At 44.2% G+C, this 26,206-nt stretch overlaps 1 protein-coding gene across 2 annotated transcripts in view; it reads right to left on the reverse strand.

The window, feature by feature from the left end:
• RHCG (Rh family C glycoprotein) overlaps positions 1-26,206 on the reverse strand; it is a 384,997-nt gene that overhangs the window by 172,895 nt on the left and 185,896 nt on the right. For both annotated transcript variants that reach the window (XM_069222700.1, XM_069222699.1), the window contains exons 3-4: positions 21,899-22,049; positions 6,392-6,539 (exon numbers count right to left, since the gene is read on the reverse strand). In XM_069222700.1, the coding sequence (XP_069078801.1) occupies positions 6,392-6,539; positions 21,899-22,049 (299 nt within the window). The remainder of the gene's footprint in view (positions 1-6,391; positions 6,540-21,898; positions 22,050-26,206) is intronic.

Here is a 26,206-nt window from a genome sequence, read left to right on the forward strand (position 1 = left end):
TAGGTCAGCGCCCACCAGAAGAAGGGGATTTGGTGTGCCATCGCCAAGGCAGTGCGGACCCTGGGGGTCTACCATAGACGGAGCACCCACTGCCGGAAAAGATGGGAGGACCTGCGCGGCTGGACCAAGAAGACAGTGGAGGCCCAGCTGGGGATGGCCTCCAAACACAGAAGTGCTGCTCATCGCACCATGACCCGCCTGATGTACCGGATCCTGGCTGTCCGGAGTTGGATGGGCACTTGAGGGCATCACAGCAGCCACAGGGGGATGAGTCCCAGTGTGTCTGTGAGCCCTCCTCCCAAACTACACAAACGCAGGCACACACCCACCCAACAGCCATCCACCTCACAACAGCCTCCGGCCCATGCACCTTCACCCAAATTCAGCAAACGTACACCTCCTACAACCACCACCTCTTCCTCCACTCCCAAACCCCCTCCATCTTCCCGTCCCAGTGTGTCTAAGGAACGTCCTCGCAAACTTTGACCTCTTCCCTACACCTCCCCACCGTCCTTCCCCTCGGTCCAGGCTGTCCAGTTCCCAGCCCAGCACCTCAGCCACCAAATCCTCCAGCTCAGTGGTCTCAGCAAGTCCGGTCACATTGCGGGCGCCACCCATCAAGGCTGCCAGTGTGCCACCTAGCGAGGCCAGGGAGCCGGCCATTCCGCCACCTGCTAAGGTGAAGAAGGTGCCCACATGCCAGAGGGAGAAGCAGCACCTACCAGCAAGAAAGGGCTCCTCCAAGCCAAAAGGGGACAGTGGCAAGGCACCAGCAGCGACATCAAAGGTGCGGAACGGACACAAGCCGAAAAACAAGTCAGGACAGGGCACGCAAGCTCCGGCTGAGGGACCAGAGTCACCCCTTTTGTCAACCACAACATCAACCAGTACGGTGGTGCCGCCACCAGCACCACCACCAGCACCACCACCTGCACATCTGCTGCCTCACCAACAGTCCCCAGCATCATCACCAGTGGGCAGCTGTCCGAGGCTGCAGCAGTCGTCTTGCTGTGTCCCTCAACAGGTGCAGACCCATGCACCACCGCCAGCACCTCCGCCACAGACACTACCGCAACCACCACCACCAGCCCCGCGACATGCTCAGAGAGTGCCACCACAGCTGACATGGCAATCATCCCCAGTGGCCAGCCGTCCGATGCTGCAGGAGATGTCCTGGACCCTGCCCAGCGTACATGAGGTATGACTCCCAGCACTGCTTGTATCAGCAGGTGCCAGGTGAAGTTGCAGCAGGGTGGAGTGTGCCTCTGCCTCCATGGAGCATCATGCTACCTGTTCCTAGGCAATCTCGTGGCACACACACCCAGGTGAGGGAATGGGACCTGCCACACTGCATGTGCAGCACTCTGGGCACAAAGCCCCCTCCAGAACCAGTGGAGATTCACATCCACTACCTCAGTCCTTGGCAGGATGAAGCACTCTGGGCACAAAGCCCCCTCCAGAACCAATGGAGACTGTTATCCACTTGAGAGACTGTGGCTTTGCACTCCCCAGGATCAATCAGTGGGCATGGAGCCCCCTCGTGGAGCAGTGGCGTCGTCTGTTCATCCAGCTGAGGTGCCCCCCCTCTCCCCTGACGTGCCTGTTTATTTTCCATTTGATGCCCCTGCAGTGTTCTCTCCGTTTCGAGTCAGGTATCTTGTGTGGGATTCGCCCATGCATTTTAGGACACTGATCCACGAACAATGATTTAATTAATATCCGGACTTGTGTAGTTGGTGTACATATTTGTATATACTGATTTTTTAATTTGGCCTATCTGATTTTTATTGATTACACTCGTTACAATAATTTCCTTTTGTCCTTGCGTTCTTCCAGGGGGTGACGGGGTGTATATGTAATGTTGCTGCATGTATTTGTGTGTATGGTGCTGTGGGTGAAAGTGGGGGGAGGGGGTGTTGCGTGTTGCGTGTGTGTATCACTCTCTTTTCCCTCCCTCCTCCCCTGTGTGCTAGGTGCAGTACTCACTGTGGTCGTCGCCGGCGTCTTTGCTGCTCCTGATACAAGAGGAGGTAGACCAGCACTGGCAGGACCTGTAGTTCGGGCTCCATGGCGTCCTGGTTGTTCGTAAAGTGTTGAAAGGTTCCAAGTCCTGTTTCGGCCGTGCTTTTGTTGGCGTTGGTACCGCCACGGAAAAGGTGGAGGATAGGCGTGTTGTAATACAGTGGGTGGAACTTTGTGTTCCGCCTGTCTGTTGGCGGTTACCGCCGTGGTGTTTGTTTCTACCGCCGTGACGGTCGGAGTGTTAAAGTGGCTGTCTATGTTGGTGGTTTCCGCCATGGTTGTGATTCCATTTTTTTTCCGTCGGCCTGTTGGCGGTATTACTGCTGCTTTAACACCGACCGCCAAGGTTGTAAAGAGGGCCTGTGACTGGTTCATTGAGCCAACTATGACTGAGGTCCAGCTAGTGTCCTTCCCATCTTCTTTGCTCTGATTCTCTTCACCTGTTTTCACTTGCTAAATCGCCCTTCTCTTGTGTTGGTGAACATCCTTTTTTTCATTAGCCATTTCCTCTGGACTTCTCTTCCTTTTTGGTTGTGGATCATTGACAATTATATTTCCTTTGAGAAATTATGCAAAACTTCCTGTTCTCAGCTACATTATATGGTCTTCTTTTTCTCATTCCATGTATTGCTGTCTCCCCAATGCGAAAATATCCTATTGAGTAATTGTGTGCGCTACTCCATAAATTCACTCAAATAAAATACAATAGAATAATCTATAGTGTGAAGAAACTGAAGTGATTGTTTTAGTCAACAGAAATGTATAAAATAGTACATTAAAATGAAAGGCTTCATTACTTGTGACCGTCTATTTGAGCTCATTACTGTTTGAATATTTCTAATAGCTTGTACAGTTTTTGACTTAACTAGCTTTGCTGGAATTTCTAAACTTGATACTTGTACTCAATAATTTGCATATTCAACCTTCTCATGATTTATGACAGAATTGAAAACTGAATGCCGGAAAACTGGCTTAAATTGAATAATTCTGCAATGTAGGATCTCCTTTGAACATCAGACCCTAAGCTGACATTTATTTAGTAGTTTGCGTTAGGTTTGATGAATTTTATATCATAATAGCCGCTACGAACAAAACATTAACCATGTACTTGGATGCTGCTGTCTCCAGGAAAGTATGAGTAAATGCTGTTGTTCTTGTTACTTCATATTTCCTGAATTCCTTATGCAGGTTTTAGTTTGTTTGATCTCACTGGCAACTAGCTACAATTACTTGACATTGTGTTAGCCACGATATAGTGTCGCAGTGGATGGTTTTATTCATTTGTATGATACTTGATTGTCAATATACATGTAAGAAACAAATATATGGCATTTTATATTCCATTATTAAAGGAACATGTCTTCCTGGATAAACATAATTGCACTTTTTAGAGGTTTTCGTTTTGCAGTTAGAAGGACAAGAGGGAAAAAATACCTTGCTAATTTTTAGGTCATCAAAACTATGGACATCAATTTATGGGAATTCCGGATTAGAAACCAGTAGCATTCCCTATCAAAAAAATATTCAGCAGTTCCTAGTGACAGCCACTGTGAACTAAAAATGAGAATTAGGACAATGCTGTTTGGAAGTGATGAGATGTTTGTAATGAGCCAATTTTTGATTGTGTTGCAAAATTGGTAGTCTTTGCTACATTAAATTTATCATTGAAGGTGACTTTCTTCCCTTGATGCCGAAGTCCACCTTTTAAGATAAGATCATAGATGTGTAGCTCAGGTAGAAGGACGTGGGCTCTTTACAACTGAACATGTGAGCTCATGTACTCGTGCACATGCGCAGGCAGGTCACACAAGTCTACGGCTTGTGAAACATAGTATCTGTGAACAGGTAGCCTGCAGTAGAAGGACCCTTCAAGGATTTGTACTGACCCCGAGGAGGCCTTATAATGTGACTGGGAATTCATAGTATAGGTCAGTAGTACTTAATGAGGTAACATTTTGGACCACCTAGGCCAATGGGCCAGTGTTGTATTAAACTTAGAGTAAACATGCATCCTGAATGTAGATCCACATTCCCTTTCATTATATCTACACTCCTCATGGCACATTAAGAATTGTCATATTTCCCTGGCTCAGCCATACTCCCTCTGCCACACAATTGCATCACTAACAGTGCTTGGACCCAGTTCCCCCAAAAGGAAGAGGTGGGGAAGACATTTGCACTGTGAATTAGCTTGTCACATTGCACCTTGCTTGGTTAATTCCAAAATCCAGGGAACCAAAAGAGGAAGGCCAGACCTCTAGAGCCAAACACAGGAGGGGCTCCCTTTTGAAGTCTGGGTGGGAAGGGCCAAATAGATTTGGGAGTGGAGCTGGGGCTTTTCATAGACCACTTGAAGTTGTCTTTTTAAATTTCTCAGAGAGCTGTGCAGGAGGGTTGGAGCATGAGGGGAGAGATGATGTGGCATCCCAGGATTGGTTAGAGGTCCCTGGCTTCTAGAACTTTCCACCACCACTTAAGAAAATGAATGCACAAGAGAGAACTATCTTGAGATTACTGTGGTATTGGGAGCAAGAATGGCAGAAAAATTTCCAGTTTGAATGAGAAGCGATCGGGTGCCACAGAAAGGATGGACTAAAGAACCTTTTCTGTAGCTGGTCCCCAGAACTTTCATGTGTCTCTCCAGGGATAATGATACTGGCCATCATGCCCCTGAGGAACAATTGGGTAAATGGACCTGCTGGGGGGGCTGGATATTTCCCCAGAACTGCTATGAACTGGCCCTTGTCTCAACTCATACACACATGCCCTTCAAGAACCCAGGAGGCTGTGGGACCTGGTAGTGTGGCATGGAGGGTATTCAGCTTGCTGACCGGCTGCTAAGGGGCTTTGGAGGTCACCCCCCATGCAGGAGAGAGCCCTAGAATCCCATGTAGAAGACCGGACTGGTACATAAAGTCAGAAGATCAAGCTCCCAACAAATATTGCCCTTGGTGGTTAGCAGGCCTGAAACAAAGACTTCTGGTAGCTGGAGCTCATCAGCAGAAGCACACCGACACCAAGATTAAACTAATTGGCCTTAAGGGGGCAAAATGCCTGCTTTCAAGCCTGGTCCTTGGGGTCACGAAACATGAAGCGCTTTGTCAGAAAAACTGAAAATTACCCTTAGGGTGGCCCAGATCCCTAGGGTGAGTGCAACCTTCCTTATTATTATAATCAATCGGGAGAGGGTGTGCAGGGTGTCCCCTCCCCAAATCCTCTTTTGGAGACAAGGAGTTCAACACCCTGGGCCAAGAACATTAAGGATTGTCTCAGGCAACCCCATCCCTCAGTACAGAGGAGGGAATCTGAGCTAGGTGTGTTGCCCGGCTGCCTGCCCATGCCTTGAATGGTTGGGGTGTACCAGGGGCTGCCTTCTGCCTGTTGCCAGCATGGACAGGAGAGGACAAATTGACTCCCTCCTCCTGGTGGAAGCCAAAGGCCGAGGTTTTACTCTGGCTCAAGCCAGAAATACGGCGTGAACATGCTGGCATTAGGGGGGCGCTAAGGGGCACAAGAAAAGTGGTGATGCGCTAGGTGCAGTGCCACTTTTCATTCATCAGCCCCTAAGTTTTGTGTGGATGTCTGGGGTCATGTTTAATAGCTGTCATTCTGTGGTACAGACAAATTCAATGTTGAGTATAGGTTTATAAGATAAGCACATTTATTTGCACAATGTTCCTAAATACGTTTAGACATTCCACATTATTGAAGAATGTACAATGTACAGGTGATCCACTTGGTTTAGTTCACAGTATGACTACAAGCATGACTGTAAAGTTATATACTACTATGCTAATTTCAAGAATGTATGTAGTCCATTTTACCAAATATCGAAGGGTTGTGCATGAATTGTGTGTAATGGTGCATTACCAGAGGCTTATACATATCCTGTTGACTAAAATTGTGGGTCATGTCAAGTCTTTACGAGGGTGGTCCCAGTGAGTTCAATAGAGAACGAAAACCGATAGTGACAAAGAGCAATTTTGGGTGAGTTCACAAACATAAACAATAAGAGATTGAGCACCAATGTTACTTGTTGAATTAATTACAGTTCAGAAACTCTATAGCACACTGTCTGAATCATTGGCAGATCTAATCAATGACGTCATTAATGAGGTCATCAATGATATTAGAGATTTCATATGGTATTCTGTTCTTAAGTTGCCGAGAAATGCAACGAATATGATTATGAAAAATTAATTTGTGAATATTGAAATAGGGAATGCAATATTTCTTATGTACAGTGTCAAAAGAGCTACAAAGAAAGGGAAATGATTCATAATGAGAATGAATATGAACTTTATCAACCACTGGAAGCCAGCAAGCCTTCTCTTGCCAGAGTAGCATTCTAGAGAGAATGTGCACTCACCAATCATGGAGAAAATATCAGAGTGGTAGACAGATCCCTCCTTATCATTGTTCTCTTCAAGGCGGGGACGGTTTAGAATCCAAGCCACCGTCAATCCAAAATAAGCACCAAAAGTATGAATAGTCATTGAACCTCCAGCATCTATGGCCTGAAGGAGAAAAAGTGTGTTACAATTAAAAAGATATAGGTCTGATTTCATTTACGGATACATGCAGTGTTGCTGCTTTTACACATACACACACACTAACAACCTTACCAACACACACACACCAACAAAATAAACTTTAATGTGACGGGGTATCGTCATTAATCTTAAAGAATTCAAATAGAGGTCGCTATGCCACATAAAGATCTCAAATAGAGCCACAAACATCAATTAATACCCAGAGAGTAGGAACTCACTCTTACAACAGTTAGTTTTTGGACCAAAATTGCTTTGTTTTTTGCACACGAGACCAAATTGTTTATGAATAAAAACAGTAATTATACTATGTAACAATAAAAGGCTTAATGGGAAAGGAATGTAATATTTTCAACAGGCTCCCATTACACCCCAATAGATATCTCGGGTCCAGTCACATCCTAACTAAGTGGGAGGCAAACTGCAGATGAAGTGAACGTAGAGCTGGATCCAAAGGTGCACAGGCATCTACGTAAAATATGTTAACTAATCGCTAAGAGCAGAAGTGAATCAATCAAACAATCAGGGATTTGTAAAGTGCACTACTCACTCGTGAGGGTCTGCACGTTTTACAACTTCACCATCTATGAATGTAATATCCATGACTGAAAAGAGTGTCATTGAAACTAGTCAAAGGAGAAAAACCTTTTTAAGGTCAGCCTGTTGCCTGCTAAGAAAAAAGGCTGCTTACATGTTTTTCTTTTTTGGAGAGAAATCTCTGCTGATTATTGCAGGTCACCATCGCTGTGAAAGTGATCAAACTTAAGAGAGTAGCAAATTGCAACTTGCTTAACGAATATTCATTAAGTAAGGCGATTTGCGACTAAGCTTGAATCCCTATTTTGTGAACCAAAATATTGGTACATTGGCCAGTTCATAAAAATAAGTCTCTGGTAGCAAAACCCTGCACGTTGTGACTTTGGTGCCTATCGCAGACAAAGTAATATTTCTGACATGCCAGTTTGTTAGCCTCAGCCTTACTAAAATATTAGACCCCTCAAATATTTATTTGTCTCAAATGAAAAAGCCCCACCCCCCCAAAGAATGGTGTGAAATCTCCGTTGGGTCTAGAAAACATTCAATCAAAGGACAGAAAATGAAGGTTTTGATTTATTAACGCTTAAACGTAGTGCTGAAATAATCATGTGTGGCTTTAACCGAACTAATAAAGATTGTACGGGGACAAAATGTGCCCTCAGAGTAGTTTGCCATCATTTATACGCGTGCTTTATATAACGTGGTGTATTAGTATTGCACTAATCTGACATAATCATAAACGTATGCTACGATTTGCTTGTTTGAAATGCTTTAGCTTAGCATTACTTTAGCGGAGGCTTTGGCCTAGTGGCCTGGTCTCACGGTTTAGATGTTCGTATTTTTCCAATGTGCTATTAAACGTGTATTTCTGCTTGAAGCTGTACTTTTCCACAGAAACTGTTCACATGCTTATCTTAAAGTTTCGTGCCAGCATGGCATATTTTCTCTTTAATTCAAGGTCGACTTGCAGGTGCGGACAATGGAGGCTCTGAAAGTGAGCTAATTGGGAGACAATGTTGCGATTTGCGTACCCATCTCCAAGGATAATGTATGCTTAAGTAAAAGCTTGAGAACTGTCGTTTTTGATTGGACAATTTGAAGCTAACCTATGAACCCTCCAATGGAGACCCTACTGGATTCGAACTGTTGTCTATAAAACCCAGGTGCACGAGAAGAAAGTAGCCATTACCAGCTCGATACCCGCCATTTTGCAGACTTCGTAGCTATTATGGCCCACTTTGCTGCGACGCCATTTTGAGAGACTTTGATGCTTTCTCTAGTCGAGAGAAAGAGACTTTAACGATTCTTGCCCTAGAGACTTTAACTTTGATCCCTTTGCATGAAGTAGTAGTCTTACCTTGCCGCCGTGAGGCAATTGCCCCGTCCACCCCTGCCCCTTTGTCCCGTCCCATGCTGATCAAGAAACGGTACCTGTGAGACGAAGACTTCCTTGTATGCTGATCGTAATTGGTAAATATGAAAGGAAACTGTAAAATTGCATTGTGTTTCTTTTAGGTAACCAACTGCTGATTTTGATAAGAGCCCTAGCTAGGAGTTTTTCTAAATTTATGTTGCTAAATTGTTTTTGCATGAAGTCCCACATGCCGATGCTAATTTGAAGTTAGATGAGGATTCCACATGTTGCACGATGCAATTTGAGATCATGTTATGCTGACTAAATGTACGCAATTAGCCCATTACAGATTATCGTATTAGTGCTTTGCATTGCCTTTATCGAATGCCTTGTGATTCAAATGCTACATAGATTACACTTGTTTCGACGATATGGACAGCTATTAATGTTCATTTATGTTTATCATTTGGTGTTGAGACACATCTATATCGTGCTAGCTTTGTTAATATAGGGAAATAAATTCACTAACTTTGAAATAAACTGGTGTGGTTATTCCTGACTGAAAGGTCAGGGTTCGCCGAAATGTATTCTGGATTAATCATTAAGTGTTATGTTGATCAAGGTATTGCTTATGTACGTTATTGATTATTGATTTGATGCGGCTGATCGATTAAGAGTACAGAGAGTTCCCACTTAGTCAAAAGATTCATCGGCCTAAAGAGCGTCCGAACACAGGTAAATTGTTACTACGGTTCGCTCTATCAGTAGATGGTAGCAGAGGACGGTTTAGTCTTTTGGGACCCTGTACTATTAAAATACATGGTGTTGAATTAACGGTTACGCATTTTTGAGGCCTCATTCGAGAAGTTGAATTAGATTTTTCTTGGATAAAACTGATTGACAGAATGATGATGGGCTAGGTCCACCGCGACTTTCCCGGGATCTCGGAGCTTGCGAATGGAGAGAACGGAGGTGTGGAAACAGCGTTGGCGGTACTAGTGATGGTGTGACTGAAGTTAGGGTTTTGCGCTTGCACAGCTTATTGCCGCAGAGTGTGTGAAAAGGTTGCGAGGATTTTTTTTATAGCGGAGGTGCGACTCCGAGTGTAGAAGTAGAGAAGTCGTCGAACTTCATAGAGATATCGGAGGTGCGGCTCCGAGTGTGAGAGTAGGGAAGTCGTCGAACTTCATGTGCGTCTGGCGCTTTGTGCATAAAAAGGTCCACGTGGTTGTTGTTGTTGAGACGGGCCCTGCGAGGTCAAGAGACTCCGGAGTATGTTGATTCATGTTGTGGTCTGGGCGGTTTAGTAGGTTGATCGGGCGTGGTCAACAAGTCGGTACGTGTGTTAGGGAGTGAAAGAAACTTCGACTTCGGGCTTTGACAAGATTCTAAGTGCACTAGAACAGATCATTGACAAGTTGAGAGTAGGTCTGCGGGTCAGATTTGCTTGCGAATGTGGGGACTGAGAAAGACGGAATAGCGGCCAGAGGCTAGTGAAAGGTGCCGAGGCTAGTGAAAGGTCCCTAAGGTCCTGAAGCGATTGTGTTACCCTTCCTGTAGTAAACCGACAGATCTGTTTTATTTTTTTGGTAGCTCGCAATATATGCAAGAAGTTGTTACGAGAGGAGGTGAGTGAAGGAGGACTAGCCGCGAGGCTTTGTCAGCCGCAGTGTGTGTGAGTGTGACGTCACTAAGAGCCGCGCTGGGATAAGTTGGTTGCAGAGAAGGGTCGCGCACGGATTGGACGCAGTCCGTGGGACTCGATTGGAAGGGGAAAGGCAGGTGAAGAGTATTCCGGGAATTAAAGTCACCTATTGCTTACAAATTTTGTGGAATAAAAAGTGACCTATTGATTATAAACTTTGTGAAATAAAAGGCGAGAAAATGAAATTCCTTAAAGCATTAAGGAGTGCGATGAAGGGGGAGTCTTACATTAAAGCGAGCGTAGGAGAGGAGACGCCGCCCGAGGGCACACCAGCTTATATTGTAATGGAGGAAAAGGGGGTAGCTCCGTGTCTTTGGCTAAAGCAATGGCACAAACTGACAGAGAAACATGGGAGCGTAGCATTCCCGATACATGGGACATTCAATATAAGGATCCTAGAGAATTTGAGATTCACGATGTATGACATGAAGGTGCCTCCAAGGCCAGCACAGTTTGAGGCTCTAGCAATCTGGGAATTAATGGCTAGACAGCAACAGAAAAATAAGTTTGAAACAAGGATGAGGAAGGTAGAAAAGACACTAGCGGATGCTAGGTGGGATAATGCGCAGAAGGTGTGGAGGTCAGATGTATTGCAGGGAATAAAATTGTTTCCCGCAATTACTAAGGAGGAAGAGGAGACAGGTAAGAAAGCTACCTGTAAAACAGACAGGAAGTGTTCCAAGGATAGAGAGGACGAGGAAAAATTGAGAAGAGAAGAGGAGTTAGAGGATGAGGAGTTAATAATGCAATTGCTGAACGACCGTCCACCACCTTATGCGGAGAATGGACAAGGTCCAAGTACCAGTTCTGCCCCTCCGGCATCGGTACAGAACAGTGAAACCCAGAGTTCAGAAGCGCCATCGGGATCTAAGGACCCGAGTTTGCTGTTCACCCCGCAGATACCGCAGGTTAGGAGAATATATCCAGATGTGCCCATGTTGAAACAAGCAGAAAATTATCAACCGCAGATGCCAGGGTACTACAGTAGTGACAACAGTGGAGGAATGGTTCTAGAACCGACCGTAAGGGGAGGACAGAATGGTTACAACCAAACAGTGGGACAAGCTGAATCAACTCAGTTTATGATGCCTCAAAAGCAGATGCAGGGAGGAAACGCTCATGCTCAGATGACGGGGAGTCAGATGGGCATGCCGGCAATGATGACCCATAATATGGGGATGAACATGCCTCAGAATATGGGAAATGGACAGAACTCAGATGCGATATCACTACCCATTACTGTAGGTCCACCGGTACCTCTGTATAGTCAGCCTAACTTAGGCATGAACAGTCAGGGAACAATGCTGCAGAATGGGACAGAGAGGAGGTGCATAGAGAACACTCCGGGGATAACTCCGATAGCGACTCAGCCAAATGGGTCTGGATCCTTGATGGAGTTTAGTCCCATATGTGCTCAGTCTACACTGGTGAGGTCGAGCCCCCCACTGATAATACCCTTAACATCGAACACTGAAAAGTTGCCGCAACCATCAATGGCAGTCGATGTGAATGCTACACTGATGGGGGTAAATGCGCAACAGCTGACACAGTGGTTCAACAGTTTAAATTCCACACAAAGTTCAGACAGTGGGAAAGGAGAAGATTACCTGAATAGGATGAGGCTGAACATGGAAGCACAAGAATTGGTGGAGGGGAATATGGGTGTGAATAGGTTGGAGTCCTACACGGAAGAGGAGCTGAGGTATCTATGTCCAAAGATCACGAAAGAAGTGAACAAGGTACATAAAAGTTTGCAGGAAGTAGCAGACAGAAACGGGATTGACATAGGCAAGACGAAACACTTGAGCAGGAGCTATAGGTTGGATTTTGGGACCACAGATTTTGAACACATGAGGTCAGCAGGTATGAAGGCACACCTTAGAGAATTGTTGCAGAGTGCCCAAGTGTGGAGGTGCTTAGACAAGTGGGAAAGCAGGTGGGTAAAGAGGAAGGATAAGAGGAGGGACAGTGCTACAGAGCACAACGAGAAAAGACCGCAGAGCAGCGAGACAGTAACAATGTTACCAATGAGGGAGACAGCAGGGGGAAAATTAGTACATGTACCATGGCACAGAAGCGACATTCAGTCATTTACGGATGATTTTCCCAAACTGAGAGAGAAGCCGATTGAATGGTATCAACAGACTGATAGGTTTGTGAAGCTTGCCAAATTTCTCTGGGAAGACCTGAACACTCTCTTTGAGATCGTGGTTCCGGCAGATTTGTGGGAGGATTGCAAAAGAGCTGTAGGTTGGCCGACAAGTGAACCAGAAAGAGACAGGGAGACGGGTGCACCATCACCTATGGTGATGAGTTTGTACTATAAGGTGATTGAGCATTTGAAGACGAAGGTAGCCGCGAAAAATGTGGATTGGCAGAAGATTGATCGAACTGCCCAAGAGGCTAAAGAATCGATTCATAGTTACTATGAGAGGTTGTTGAAGGCGTTCAAGAATTACAGTGGCACGGAAACAATCGAGGCGAAAGATATGCTTCATTTTGTGTTCAGATTTGTGGAAGGGCTGAGACCAGAAATAAGTCAGATGATAAAGTCGCATTTGATTTGTTGGCAGTCTAAACCGATTGATGAGGTCTTGACTTACGCGAAATACTGTAGCGACGAAATTGAGGTGAAACCGAAAAGGCTGAAAGAGAAGGTGATGATGATGCAACTCAAAGCAGCTCAGACAGGTCTGCAAGGTTTGCAAGGGATGCAAGGGTTCCAACAGCAGGTACCGCAACCGCAGCCGCAGTTGCAGGGAAACATGGCGTTTCAGCCACAGGCGAGAGGCAGAGGCAGAGGAGGTTTTGTGAATAATGGTCTGGATTTGAACACTGTTGTGACGGGTGTGCAGGCAATGAAGAAAGTAATGCCGTGTCACGTGTGCGGAATTGTAGGTCATTGGAAATGCGAGTGCCCGATGGTGGTGCAGGAAGGTGCAGGTACAGGTGTTGGTCAGCAAAACAATGATGTCAATGCATTTCAGACAATGAGAGGACCGAAAATGAGAGGTCCAAATCCAAATTTTCAGACCATAAATCAATTGCAGGGATTACAACCTATGCAGCCGCAGCAGATGCAGATGCCTCGTATGCAGATGACGCAAATGCAGCCGATGCAACAGCAGTTACCCATGGTACCTAATCAGCAAATGCAAATACCTTTGGCACCAATGAGTCAGCAGCAAGTGATGGTTCCTCCACAGGTCTCGGGTCAGGTAATGAGTACAAATGGCACCGTACAACAGTTCCCATTACACAGTGAGAGTGGAATAAACAATGTATGGGAAAGTGAGAGCTCAGAAGAGGAAGGAGATTGTGTGCTTGCAGCATCCTTAGAAGTTGATCAAAAGGGTCCGTACGTAGAGGGAAGAGTAATGGGTCATCGTGTTTCATTCTTGGTTGACACGGGAGCCACACGTTCAACAGTTAAGAGCAGTGAAGTACCAAATTTGCCACTCTCAGGGAGGACAGTTCAAGTGGTGGGAGTAGCAAACAGACATCTGACGAACCCAATTACAGATCCGGTACCAGTCAGCATTGGTAACTATCAAGGGGTACATCAGTTTGTGGTATGTGACTCAAGCCCGATAGCGCTGTTAGGAAGAGACCTATTGTGCAAATTGGGTTGTTCGATAATGTGTTCGAACGAGGGAATAACAATCCAGACGAGCAGTGATGGGGAAGAAGAGGACAGTGTAGAGGGGGATGAGATGGAAACGGTAGATGAAGAGTATCCTCTGATTTGTCTTTTCCCGATGATAACTGAAGAAGATATTCCAGCCGAATTACGGGAGACAGTCGGAAAGGAAGTGTGGGACATGACAGGGAAAGAGGTGGGATTGATGAAAGGAGTGGAACCAGTGAAAGTGACTGTAAAGCCCAATGCGATCTTTCCCCAGACTCCACAATACCACATGCCACAAGACACCCTCATGAAAGTTGCTCAACTTATTGACGAATTTGTAAAACAGGGGGTACTGAAAGAAGTGTTAAGCAGTCCATGTAATTCACCAATAATGGGACTAATAAAGCCGAGTGGAAAGGTCCGACTCGTGCAGGACTTGAGGAAAATAAATGACATCATAGTAAAATGCTGCCCTGTCGTACCGAATCCAGCTGTGATAATGTTTCAAGTCCCCTGCGATGCCGAATGGTTCTCAGTCATCGATTTGTCACAAGCATTCTTTTCTGTGCCTCTTCATGAGGACAGCCAATTCCTCTTTTGTTTCAGATTCCTAGACAGAGTGTACAGTTGGTGTCGAATTCCTCAAGGGTTTTCTGAGTCACCGTCGATATTCAATCAGGTTCTAAAGAAAGACTTGGAAGAGTTAGAGTTGCCATTCGAGTCAACCCTAGTACAGTACATTGACGACTTACTGGTTGCATCAAAGACAGAAAGTGGCTGCACAGCCGATACTATTGCCCTGTTGAACCATTTGGGAAGAAACGGACACAAGGTGTCTCCTTCCAAATTGCAGTTCTGTCAGAGGAAAGTGAAATACTTGGGTCACCAGATAGAGAAAGGATCACGGAGAATAATGAAGGAAAGGGTTACAAGTGTACTTCAAATGAGTCCGCCCAAGACGAGGAAGGAGGTGAGGAAGTTTTTGGGAATGGTGGGTTATTGTCGCCAGTGGATTCCCAACTTCTCGACTCTAGCGAAGCCTTTGCTGAAATTGACCCAGAAGGATGCCTTGGATCAGATTGAACTGAAAGGGGATGAGATGGATGCTTTTGTTGAATTGAAAGAATGCATGTGCAGGGCTCCAGCTTTAGGTATGCCTGATTACACAAAGCCTTTCACATTGTTTTGCCATGAACGTGATGCATGTTCTTTGTCTGTCTTGACTCAAGCCCATGGTGGCATAAACAGACCAGTAGCGTATTTTTCAGCTACTTTGGATCCGGTCGCAGCAGCACTCCCAGGGTGTTTGCGCGCCGTAGCAGCAGTTGGTATCAGCCTCACTCAGAGTGAAGGAATAGTGATGGGACACCCAGTAACAGTCATGGTCCCTCACTCAGTTGAGATACTTTTGACCCGCTCCCGAACGCAACACATGACCGGAGCAAGACTCACAAGGTATGAAACGATAATTCTGGGCTCACCGAACGTGCAGCTGAAAAGGTGCACTACGTTGAATCCAGCTACCTTGCTTCCTGGAGAAAATGCTGAAATTGAGAACGCTGAAGACGTCGAGCATGACTGCCTTCAGGTGACTGAATTTTGCACAAAACCCCGACCGGACATTAGGGATACTAAACTTGATGAAAATGACCAAATTCTTTTTGTTGATGGTTCATGTCTAAGAGATGGGATGGGGATTTGGAAAGCAGGATACGCTGTATGCACTGTAACAGGTGTCTTGGAAGCGGGATGGCTTCAAGGAGTCTATTCTGCACAAGTAGCAGAACTTGTAGCCCTTACCAGAGCATGTCAACTGTCTGCATTGATGAAAGTCACTATTTACACTGATAGTCAATATGGGTTTGGGATTGTGCATGACTTTGGACAACTATGGTCACAGAGAGGTTTCCTGACTTCTTCAGGATCCCCAGTGAAAAACGGGGAGAGAATAAGGGAATTGTTACATGCCATTCAAGTGCCAGCTGAAGTTGCAGTGGTAAAGTGCAGTGCTCACACGAAAGGACAGGACTATGTTTCTCTGGGAAATGCATATGCGGATCAAGTCGCAAGATTTTGTGCCTTGAACTGTATATTACTGAGAGATGAATGGAACTCAATAAGTGAGCCAGAACTAGAACCAGCTGAAGCATTTGCCTTGTAGGTCGTAGATACGATAGAGGAACTAAAAGCACTACAGAATAATGTCAGGGAGGATGAAAGAGATTCCTGGATTAAATCACAATGTATAAAGAGACAAGACGAGTTATGGGTTTCACATGAGGGAAAATTTGTTTTGCCAAATAGTCTCTTATCACAGCTTGCGCGGTTCTATCATGGGCAAGCTCACCTAGGGAGAGATGCCATGATAAGATTGTTCAAAACTGATTGGTTTAACCCCAGATTTCGTCAAGCTGCAGAATCAGTTTGCCATCGATGTGTCACTTGCCAGCAGATGAACCCAGGAAAGGGAACAGTTGTGAACGCGAGCCACATTGGTAGGGCAAGCGGTCCTTTTAGTCGTATGCAGATGGACTTCATTGAGATGCCTGTGCATGGAGGTCTGAAATATGTGTTGGTAATTGTGTGCATTTTTAGTCACTGGATTGAGGCATACCCCACACGTAGAAATGACAGCCTTACAGTTGCCAAGCTATTATTGAGAGAGTTGATACCACGTTTCGGATTCCCGATCTCTTTAGAATCAGATAGGGGAAGTCACTTCAACAACGAGGTGATAAAGTTACTTTGCGAAGCGCTGAACATTGAGCAGAAACTGCATTGCAGCTATCGCCCTGAAGCATCAGGACTGGTGGAGCAGATGAATGGTACACTGAAATCAAGAATGGCGAAAATATGTGCATCGACAAATTTGAAATGGCCTGACGCATTGCCCTTAGTGCTAATGTCAATGAGAAACACTCCTGATAGAAAGACTGGATTGTCTCCGCACGAAATTCTCATGGGCAGGGCTATGAGACTTCCTGCAGTTCCCGCAAACGCGCTTTTGAATATTACAGATGATATGGTGTTAGACTACTGCAAAGGTCTGGCTGACGTGGTTCGCTCTTTCTCTCACCAGGTGGAAGCAACCACCTTGCCACCGATCCAAGGTCCAGGACACGCACTGAAAGCAGGTGACTGGGTCGTGGTAAAGAAGCACGTGAGGAAGTCGTGTCTGGAACCCCGTTGGAAAGGCCCTTTCCAAGTGATCCTGACGACAACTACCGCTGTAAAGTGTGCGGGGGTTCCCAACTGGATTCACGCCAGTCACACAAAGAAGGTGTTGTGTCCCACAGACGAGGAAGTTGAAGCGCTGAAATTGCCAGTACCTGATAAAACAGTGCCGAGTGCTGAGACAGAACAAAAGCGAACTGAAAGCGAACAAGCAGAAGCAGGAGAGAAAGAGATATTATTGGAGAACGAAGAGTCCGACTCACTTGGGGAAGACCAAGGAGAAAGTTCAGACAGCGACGAAGAAGCTGCAGGTGACAAAGAGCCTGAAGCAGCTGAGGGTAGCAAAAAGCCTGAAGCAGCTGAAGGTGACAAAGAACCTGAAGCAGCTGAAAGTGATACAGAGCCTGACGAAAGTAACGGTGACGAAGGGCTCGAAAAAGGTGAAAAAGCAGGAGAGCCTGATCAGAGGAGGGCTTTCCCAGAAACAGACGATACAGAAAATGGAAAAGAGAACGTGATTGATTCCCCAGAAGGAGGGAACGAGGCAGAACAAAAGGAAAAAGTTCAAGATTCCACAGAAAAGATCGCAGGTCCATCAAATGGACATGGTGCAAAGAGAAGACTAAGTATCTCAACAATAAAAGAAAGGGGTAAAGAAAGTTTGAACGAAGGAGGAAGGCCGAAAGTGAAAGAGAAAAGAAAGGAAGTGGCTGTTGTGGAACAATCGTCAAGTGAAGAAAAAGACTTGACAAAAGAGGAAAGTGCCAGCGAAGCAGAGTCGAAAAGAGAAGCAAAATTGAAAAGGAAAAGGATACCAAACAGGAGATATTCCGGTCCTGAATGGGCATATGCAGTCAATTGGACTGACGAGTTTGTATCTCTAAGCATCGAGAACGAAGAAGAAGAAGAGATACCAATAGAAAAGAAAAGTTTCATAGACTCTGTCGATTGAAAGAATAGTAAATGACATTGCTTGCTACAATCTAACGTAAAATACACAACCAGCTGAGACATTGCTAAACCGGATGAGACATTTGCTAAACTGATAAAGACTGAGTTATTGCCGAATTGAGACAAATGCTGCTAACCGATAAGTGACTGGCCTTTTGAAAAGGACGGTGTGAACCTTGTGCTCGTTCAGCTTTGTAACTGAATTGCTAAGTAGTTTCATTTATAAGTGCTTCTAACTCTCTGATTCTATACAGATCATGCCTAGGTACGCTATGCAGAATAATAGAAAGAAATATTGTAAATATGTGTGTATAGGCTTGGTAGTTACATGTGTAATAATAAAAATGGCAATAGTGCTTGGAATGCATGGAAAGGGTGAGAATGAGACTATTGAGGCTTCTACTTTTGTTCCTGTTACTGCCACTGAACTAACACCATTGAAAAGACTAGCACTGGATGAGAGGCTCTTGCACGATAAGAAAGAGCTTTCGTATAACGTTTTCTATCGCTTACTAACAGAGTATGTTGAGACTATGGATGCGAAAGATTGTTATGTGTGTACCCAGATACCGACATCAGTAAAGGAAGGGGTAACTTATCACCACATGCCTCTTACATATGGGATTACATGTAGTATAGTAATGTCTAGGTTTTATGGTCAAACTAATATACAGTATTTTTACTCGAATTATGATGTTACCTTTGCTTATGTTCCTATAATAGCACAGCTAAGCCAGACTGCAAAAGATTGGGATGCTAAAATTATGAGGGAATTTTTCGAGCCAATGCTACCTTTTGAAACGGCTCACGCTCATAGGGAAAACCTTACCTGTTCACTCTCTGCAGTAGAAATAAGCTTTTTAGATCGCACAGATGATAGAAGGGCTCAAATGAAGGCGAAATTAGAAAAGGAGTTACATAAGAAGACTTCAGTAGATAATTATGATTTTGCTGCAATAAAGACACAAGGGAAAATTGCTTTAGATGCTTGGCATGTAGGGAAGTTTTGTATATATCGAGGTGAATCTTATTATGACAACATTTTTGTAGGGGCGAGTGAGTGTAAACATACGTTTATCTTTAAGGCCAAATGGACATTCATGATGAACGGACTTGACCCTGTCATTCCAGGGGTATATTACATTTGTGGGCATAATGCCTATTATCGTCTTCCAAAGGGATGGTGGGGAAGATGTTATTTGGGTATAGTGTTCCCAAAGGTTTATCAACTGGATGACGTATCGATGATTCAAAAGACATCTGGATCCCATCGTATCCAGAAAAGAGAGACCGCAGCTGCTGTGGTAGGTGATATATTTGGAGCCATGATTCCTTCATTGGGAGTTGTGCTGAATTCCATCAAAGTAAGAAAGTTGTCTACTATAGTGGATAACATGCTGACAAAGTTTTCAGGTGCTATAATCCTGATAGATGCTGAACTTGCAGCGGAAAGAGCCATGACTCTTCAAAATAGGCTTGCTTTAGACATTCTTTTAGCAAAGGATGGAGGCGTTTGCAAAATGATTGGTGCAAGACACTGTTGTACCTATATACCCGATAATAGTGTGAAAATTAAAACTATGCTTGCTAATCTAACAAAAGAAAGTGCAGATTTGAAGGAACTGAAAGAACCAGGAGTGTGGGAGAAGGTTGGAAAAGGACTTGCTTCAGTGGGACATTGGATTGGGGGAATTTGGAATGGAATATTATTGAAAATAATAGAAGGAATATTAATAGTGATAATTTGTGTATTTGGAATTTGGGGAATAAAAAGGGGAATAATAATGATTATGGAAAGAATTAAAAGAAGAAAGGAGGAGAAAATTATGAAAAGGATGGCAGAAGAATACAAAGCACAAACTAGGGGAACAAAAAGGAAAAGGGAACTGACAGAATTTTAATGGAATAAAATTTGTGGGCTAAATTTGTGTGATGACAAGTAGTCATCAGAGGAGGGATTGATGAAGCAGAAAATGAAGGTTTTGATTTATTAACGTTTAAACGTAGTGCTGAAATAATCATGTGTGGCTTTAACCGAACTAATAAAGATTGTACGGGGACAAAATGTGCCCTCAGAGTAGTTTGCCATCATTTATACGCGTGCTTTATATAACGTGGTGTATTAGTATTGCACTAATCTGACATAATCATAAACGTATGCTACGATTTGCTTGTTTGAAATGCTTTAGCTTAGCATTACTTTAGCGGAGGCTTTGGCCTAGTGGCCTGGTCTCACGGTTTAGATGTTCGTATTTTTCCAATGTGCTATTAAACGTGTATTTCTGCTTGAAGCTGTACTTTTCCACAGAAACTGTTCACATGCTTATCTTAAAGTTTCGTGCCAGCATGGCATATTTTCTCTTTAATTCAAGGTCGACTTGCAGGTGCGGACAATGGAGGCTCTGAAAGTGAGCTAATTGGGAGACAATGTTGCGATTTGCGTACCCATCTCCAAGGATAATGTATGCTTAAGTAAAAGCTTGAGAACTGTCGTTTTTGATTGGACAATTTGAAGCTAACCTATGAACCCTCCAATGGAGACCCTACTGGATTCGAACTGTTGTCTATAAAACCCAGGTGCACGAGAAGAAAGTAGCCATTACCAGCTCGATACCCGCCATTTTGCAGACTTCGTAGCTATTATGGCCCATTTTGCTGCGACGCCATTTTGAGAGACTTTGATGCTTTCTCTAGTCGAGAGAAAGAGACTTTAACGATTCTTGCCCTAGAGACTTTAACTTTGATCCCTTTGCATGAAGTAGTAGTCTTACCTTGCCGCCGTGAGGCAATTGCCCCGTCCACCCCTGCCCCTTTGTCCCGTCCCATGCTGATCAAGAAACGGTACCTGTGAGACGAAGACTTCCTTGTATGCTGATCGTAATTGGTAAATATGAAAGGAAACTGTAAAATTGCATTGTGTTTCTTTTAGGTAACCAACTGCTGATTTTGATAAGAGCCCTAGCTAGGAGTTTTTCTAAATTTATGTTGCTAAATTGTTTTTGCATGAAGTCCCACATACCGATGCTAATTTGAAGTTAGATGAGGATTCCACATGTTGCACGATGCAATTTGAGATCATGTTATGCTGACTAAATGTACGCAATTAGCCCATTACAGATTATCGTATTAGTGCTTTGCATTGCCATTATCGAATGCCTTGTGATTCAAATGCTACATAGATTACACTTGTTTCGACGATATGGACAGCTATTAATGTTCATTTATGTTTATCATTTGGTGTTGAGACACATCTATATCGTGCTAGCTTTGTTAATATAGGGAAATAAATTCACTAACTTTGAAATAAACTGGTGTGGTTATTCCTGACTGAAAGGTCAGGGTTCGCCGAAATGTATTCTGGATTAATCATTAAGTGTTATGTTGATCAAGGTATTGCTTATGTACGTTATTGATTATTGATTTGATGCGGCTGATCGATTAAGAGTACAGAGAGTTCCCACTTAGTCAAAAGATTCATCGGCCTAAAGAGCGTCCGAACACAGGTAAATTGTTACTACGGTTCGCTCTATCAGGACTGTTCATCAAATTGTTTTTAGCACATTGAACTCCTATTGCTTGTGCTGCACTAGTTTCCTATGAGATGCAACATCCAGTCTGGGATGGCTGAAATGGTATGACGCGAACTGCAGCATGAGAGGCACGTTGTGATCTCCTAGAGCTACCTTCCCTTGGAATACCTTTATGCTGGCACCTTCGCATAAATCAAGAACAATGTTTGGTAGTGGACCTTTCCCCACCATGGTCTTAATGATACTTTTCTACCTATAGACATGGACACCTACTTCAAGGATCATTACTGATAAAGGAGGTGAATCCAATACATTTTAGTTAGCTTACAATATCCTTATAGCAATGATCTCTAGCTTCCTTAACTTGAATTCCTTATAATTGATTGGTCAAGTACTCTGTTTAGTCTTTTTGGTGATTTATAGAAAATATGAAGCAAATGTTCTTACGTGAAGCTTGCTAATGACGACCCATTCGTTCACAGAAAAAAGAGTAACTTGAAATAGTGTCATGACCATCAGTTGGACAGGGCTAATTTTGCCAAGCACTCCTCCAAACGCAATCGCCACAGACGCAGTGCAGAAATCAGCATTGATTAGGCTGAAAAGAAAGAAGCCAATGAGAAATTAAATGTGACATTAAAATAGCAGCTTGGCGTAGCATACAGTGTTCAATTTCTAAACATAAAAAGAGGTTTAATCAACATAAAAATCAAATAAAAATTCAAGGATTTTTCACAGTCTGAAAAGACATCTTCGATGGCAAGTAACAGGGACAATATATGTCGTAGGGTATTTTATTTAATAATAATAACATCTGCCAGCATGACATATTGTGTAATAGAATCTAGTATACGCATTTTGTTTATAGAAGGCCAAATTCAGACACATTCTCCTGTGACATTCCTTACACAATTATAAAATGTTTAATAGCAGCAGTGTTCTTTTGGTGTTTGGCAGAACCATGTCTTTGCAAGAAAATGCCAAATTATGCAAATAAAATTCAGAAGGCAGTGCAGAGGGGAACACGTTTAGCAAATCTGCACTTGTACCACACATCTCCGTTTAACAATAACCTATGGAGGAATAAAAAGGCACGCTGGGATTCAGGTACAGAAAGCACGGGAATATTAGTTGAAATGGAGGCAGTGCATTTTTTTCAGTTGTTGGCTGCATGAGGAGATCGTAATTCTTTTTTAATTACTGCTTAAAAGTCCATAGTGCCCTGCTTCTTCCAGGCTGTAATTAATTGATGGGTTATCAGTTTTGTAGGAGTCTCGATCAGGCTGTTTGGCATCTAATTTAATCAATGGTCAGACTACTGGAGGACTGGGAGGATCACGGGATACATCTTGTACAGGCATTGAGCTATGCATTAGTTGCGTTACTTACTGTATTAATAGAGTTTTAGTTTTTATTACGTATGTTTTTTAAACCAAAAATTTACATTTTAGAGCGGGACGGATGGTGGGGCCCACTCTTTAGCACAATGTTTTTGGGGCTTACTATAATTGGTGCCCTGTGCCATGAAAAGGGAAAAGTTATTTTCAATATAGACAAGATGGAGACAAAGAAGGAAAAGTATGGAAACATGTCTGGATATCGATTTCTAAAGGTTGTCACAACATCTGCTCAGCCACCCACCCAGGGCTTCTGCTGGGCTGCGCTAGCCTTAGTAAAAAAAAAACACATACATGGATCAAGTGTCTGACAATAATTGGTGATGTACAGGTGGGAGGTGGGAGTCTTGTGCTAAGCTCTACTACACTATTTGTAACGCAACAATCAGAAAAGAGCAGAAACATTAAATGAGAAGACTGGAATCATCACTAAGGTAGTTTTTCCTAATAAAACTAATGTTGCAGCCACTTGATCTCATATCCCAGTTACTAAAATATTATCGTCCAGCTGTGCCTGTTAATGTAAGCCTTGCTTACTCAGATAAATATTGGCTATGTTTCTGAACTGCTATGGGGTACATTTGTGATGTTTTCACTGTATTACCGCCAGTGTGTGTGTGTGTGTGTGTACTGATACTTTACACATTGCCCAGAGATAAGCCTGACTGCTCGTGCAAAGCTATGAAGGGGGTGAGCAGGGTGTATCTCAGCTGTGTGACTCCCTTAGCCTGACTAAAGTGAGGGTCCATACTTGGACTGGGTGCAAACCACTGCTAAGTAGCGAGTCCATTCTAATAGCGTCCCTGGGCACTGTGCCTCATGGAGTGAGAAAACACCTCTCCCCTTATTAACAAAATAATAGAAAAAAAGGCCCCAGAGGAAGGGATCCCTAACAACATTTACTGAAAAAAACCAAAGGATACAGGGCCGTTATAGTTAGGTTGACATTTTATCTATACAAAACCATAGAAATTCAGCAGTTATTGCTATACTTATAGTTATACTTTTAAGAAACTATAACTTATTGCCCAAAGTTACTTTGAGGCACGTGTTTAGTTTCTACATATCTGTATATCAATATCTATATATATATATATATATATATATATATATATATATATATATACATATATAAAACCTAGCGGCAGCCACCACTAGGTAGTTGTAGTTAGGACCTAGTTTCTATAGAAAAAGTGTTTTATTAACTTACCTATATCTTTGGTGCTGCATGACAAATCTTCATAAAATTTCCCAAACAATTTTGATGCTCACCTCAGTTGGTGTCTGGAAGGTTTTGAGGTGATCCATCAAGTGGGGCTGAGAAAAAGGGGGGGCAAAAAAGTGTGTTTCCCATGTTAATTCCAATAGGGATTTTGAACAAGAATAGTGCCAGAATTACTGGATGAAATTATTCAAAATTTGGCAGAAAGGTAGCTCTTTGTCCAGAAAGTGTCCTTAAAGTCATTCAGTAGTTTTTGAAATATTTAAGAAAAAGCAAATTTTTATATATAGGGATGTGAAGGCACCACGACCCCTCCAGATCCTGTGCAAAGATCTGATTGGCTGCCAACACTTCAACAAGAAAGTGTTGGCAGCCATCTTGGGACTCGGCTTCAGCTGAGTCCCAGAAAAAAGTTGAAAAAACAAAAGGGTCCAGGGTAGGGACACTCTGACCCCTTAGCTCTTGTGCTGGGGCCTCTAAGGGACCCCTCCCCAACATCAAAACACCAACTTTTATTTTTCAATTTTTAGCAGAAGCCGCAGCAGATCCATGGATCCTGTGCTTGCTCAACTGCACCCCCCACCCGGGTGGGCCAGGTCCCGGGGGCATTCACATTTTGGGGGCAATCTGCCCCACCCCCTGCAGCCCCAGAGACTACCACCTCCCTGGGGCAGATTTTGCAAAAGAAATACAGGGGGGCTGCCTGGTCCCTGCAGCCCCGGGGACCAGCACTCCATTGTGCATTTTGTGGAAAAGAAATGTGGGGGGCTGTCAAGCCCTCTCGCAGCCCTGAAGACCATCACCGTTCCGGGGCACAATGTGCACAGAAATGTTGGGGGCTGTCTGGTCCACCAACAGCCCCAGGGACTGCCCCCTCACTAGGACAGATTGTGAAAAAGAAATGTGGGGGCCATCTGGCCACTCTGCACTCCTGGGAACCACCACCTCCCCAGGGCACAAGTTCTATTGATATGCAGGTGGGTTGTGTGGCCCCCCTGCAACCCTGGAGACCACCACTTCCCCGGAGCCAACCTAACATCAAATGTGGGGGGCAACCCAGCCCCTTGCAGCCCTACCAACTACCACCTCCCCAGGGCACACATTCTAAATCCAATGTTTATGATATTTATGTTATTTATTTATGTTTATTTATGTTGGGGGGGGGACGTGCGGCCCCCCTCAAGGAGTCACAGATGACCCTGTGGACCACCACTCCTCAGGGCCGGCTCCTGCTATGTGCCCACCTCCTGGACATAGGTGTGTACTCTTACTTGGGAGAGCGATCCTTCACTGCAAGCAGAGGTTTCCTCTGTTTCCTTGCCCACAGAGATGCAGGCAGGGAAACAGAGGAAACATTGCTCTCACAGAGAGGGAACTGCTTTAGCAGTTCCCTCATTGTGACAGCAATGGTGGCTCCACAGGAGGTGGGGAGCCGGCTGGGACCATGGGGGCCTTCAGGCTCCCCTCGCATTCTCCAGCATTTTGACTGGGTGCCATTGGGGGCACTGAGGTCACAGAGCTGGACCTCGGGGATGAGGTCCCTGAGGCCAAGATCGGCCCAGGAGAGGGGGACACTATGGAAACATGGTCCTAACTATAACTACCTACTGGTGACCGCTCAACCAGTATAGTTGTGGTTAAGACAGACTTAACATAGGAAAAACATTTTTTATTTTCTTTGTAACTTTGGCTGTGTTGCGGTGTTTCATGAGTCTGCACAAAACGTTCCAAAACAAAATTTTCATTCCTGTAGCAAGTGGGGGATAACAAAAATGGAGGTCCCAAAAGTGCAATTTCCCATTTGAATTCCCATAGGAATGTTTACTTTCCGATAAAGAAAAAATACTGAATGAAATTATACCAAATTTGGCACACGATTAGAAATTTACTCAGAAAGTACCCTTTTTAGGGTCGAGCCTGCGTCACATGCGCTTGCACATGCGTTTTGCTTACGAGACGCTTTAGGAGTTAGAAAAGGGCTCAGAGCCCCGTCCACGTCAAGTCAGTGTCTTTCATTGGTTCGTGGGCTTGCCTGTTAAAATCTGTTTGCTTTCATTAGTGGAAGGCACACATATGTCATGCTTTTTCTGGTGGTTAGCCCTCCTCGAGCGCAGCGACCAAGTACGGAAAACATGC

The sequence above is a fragment of the Pleurodeles waltl genome, chromosome 3_1 (assembly GCF_031143425.1).
Source record: "Pleurodeles waltl isolate 20211129_DDA chromosome 3_1, aPleWal1.hap1.20221129, whole genome shotgun sequence".
Lineage (NCBI taxonomy): Eukaryota > Metazoa > Chordata > Amphibia > Caudata > Salamandridae > Pleurodeles > Pleurodeles waltl.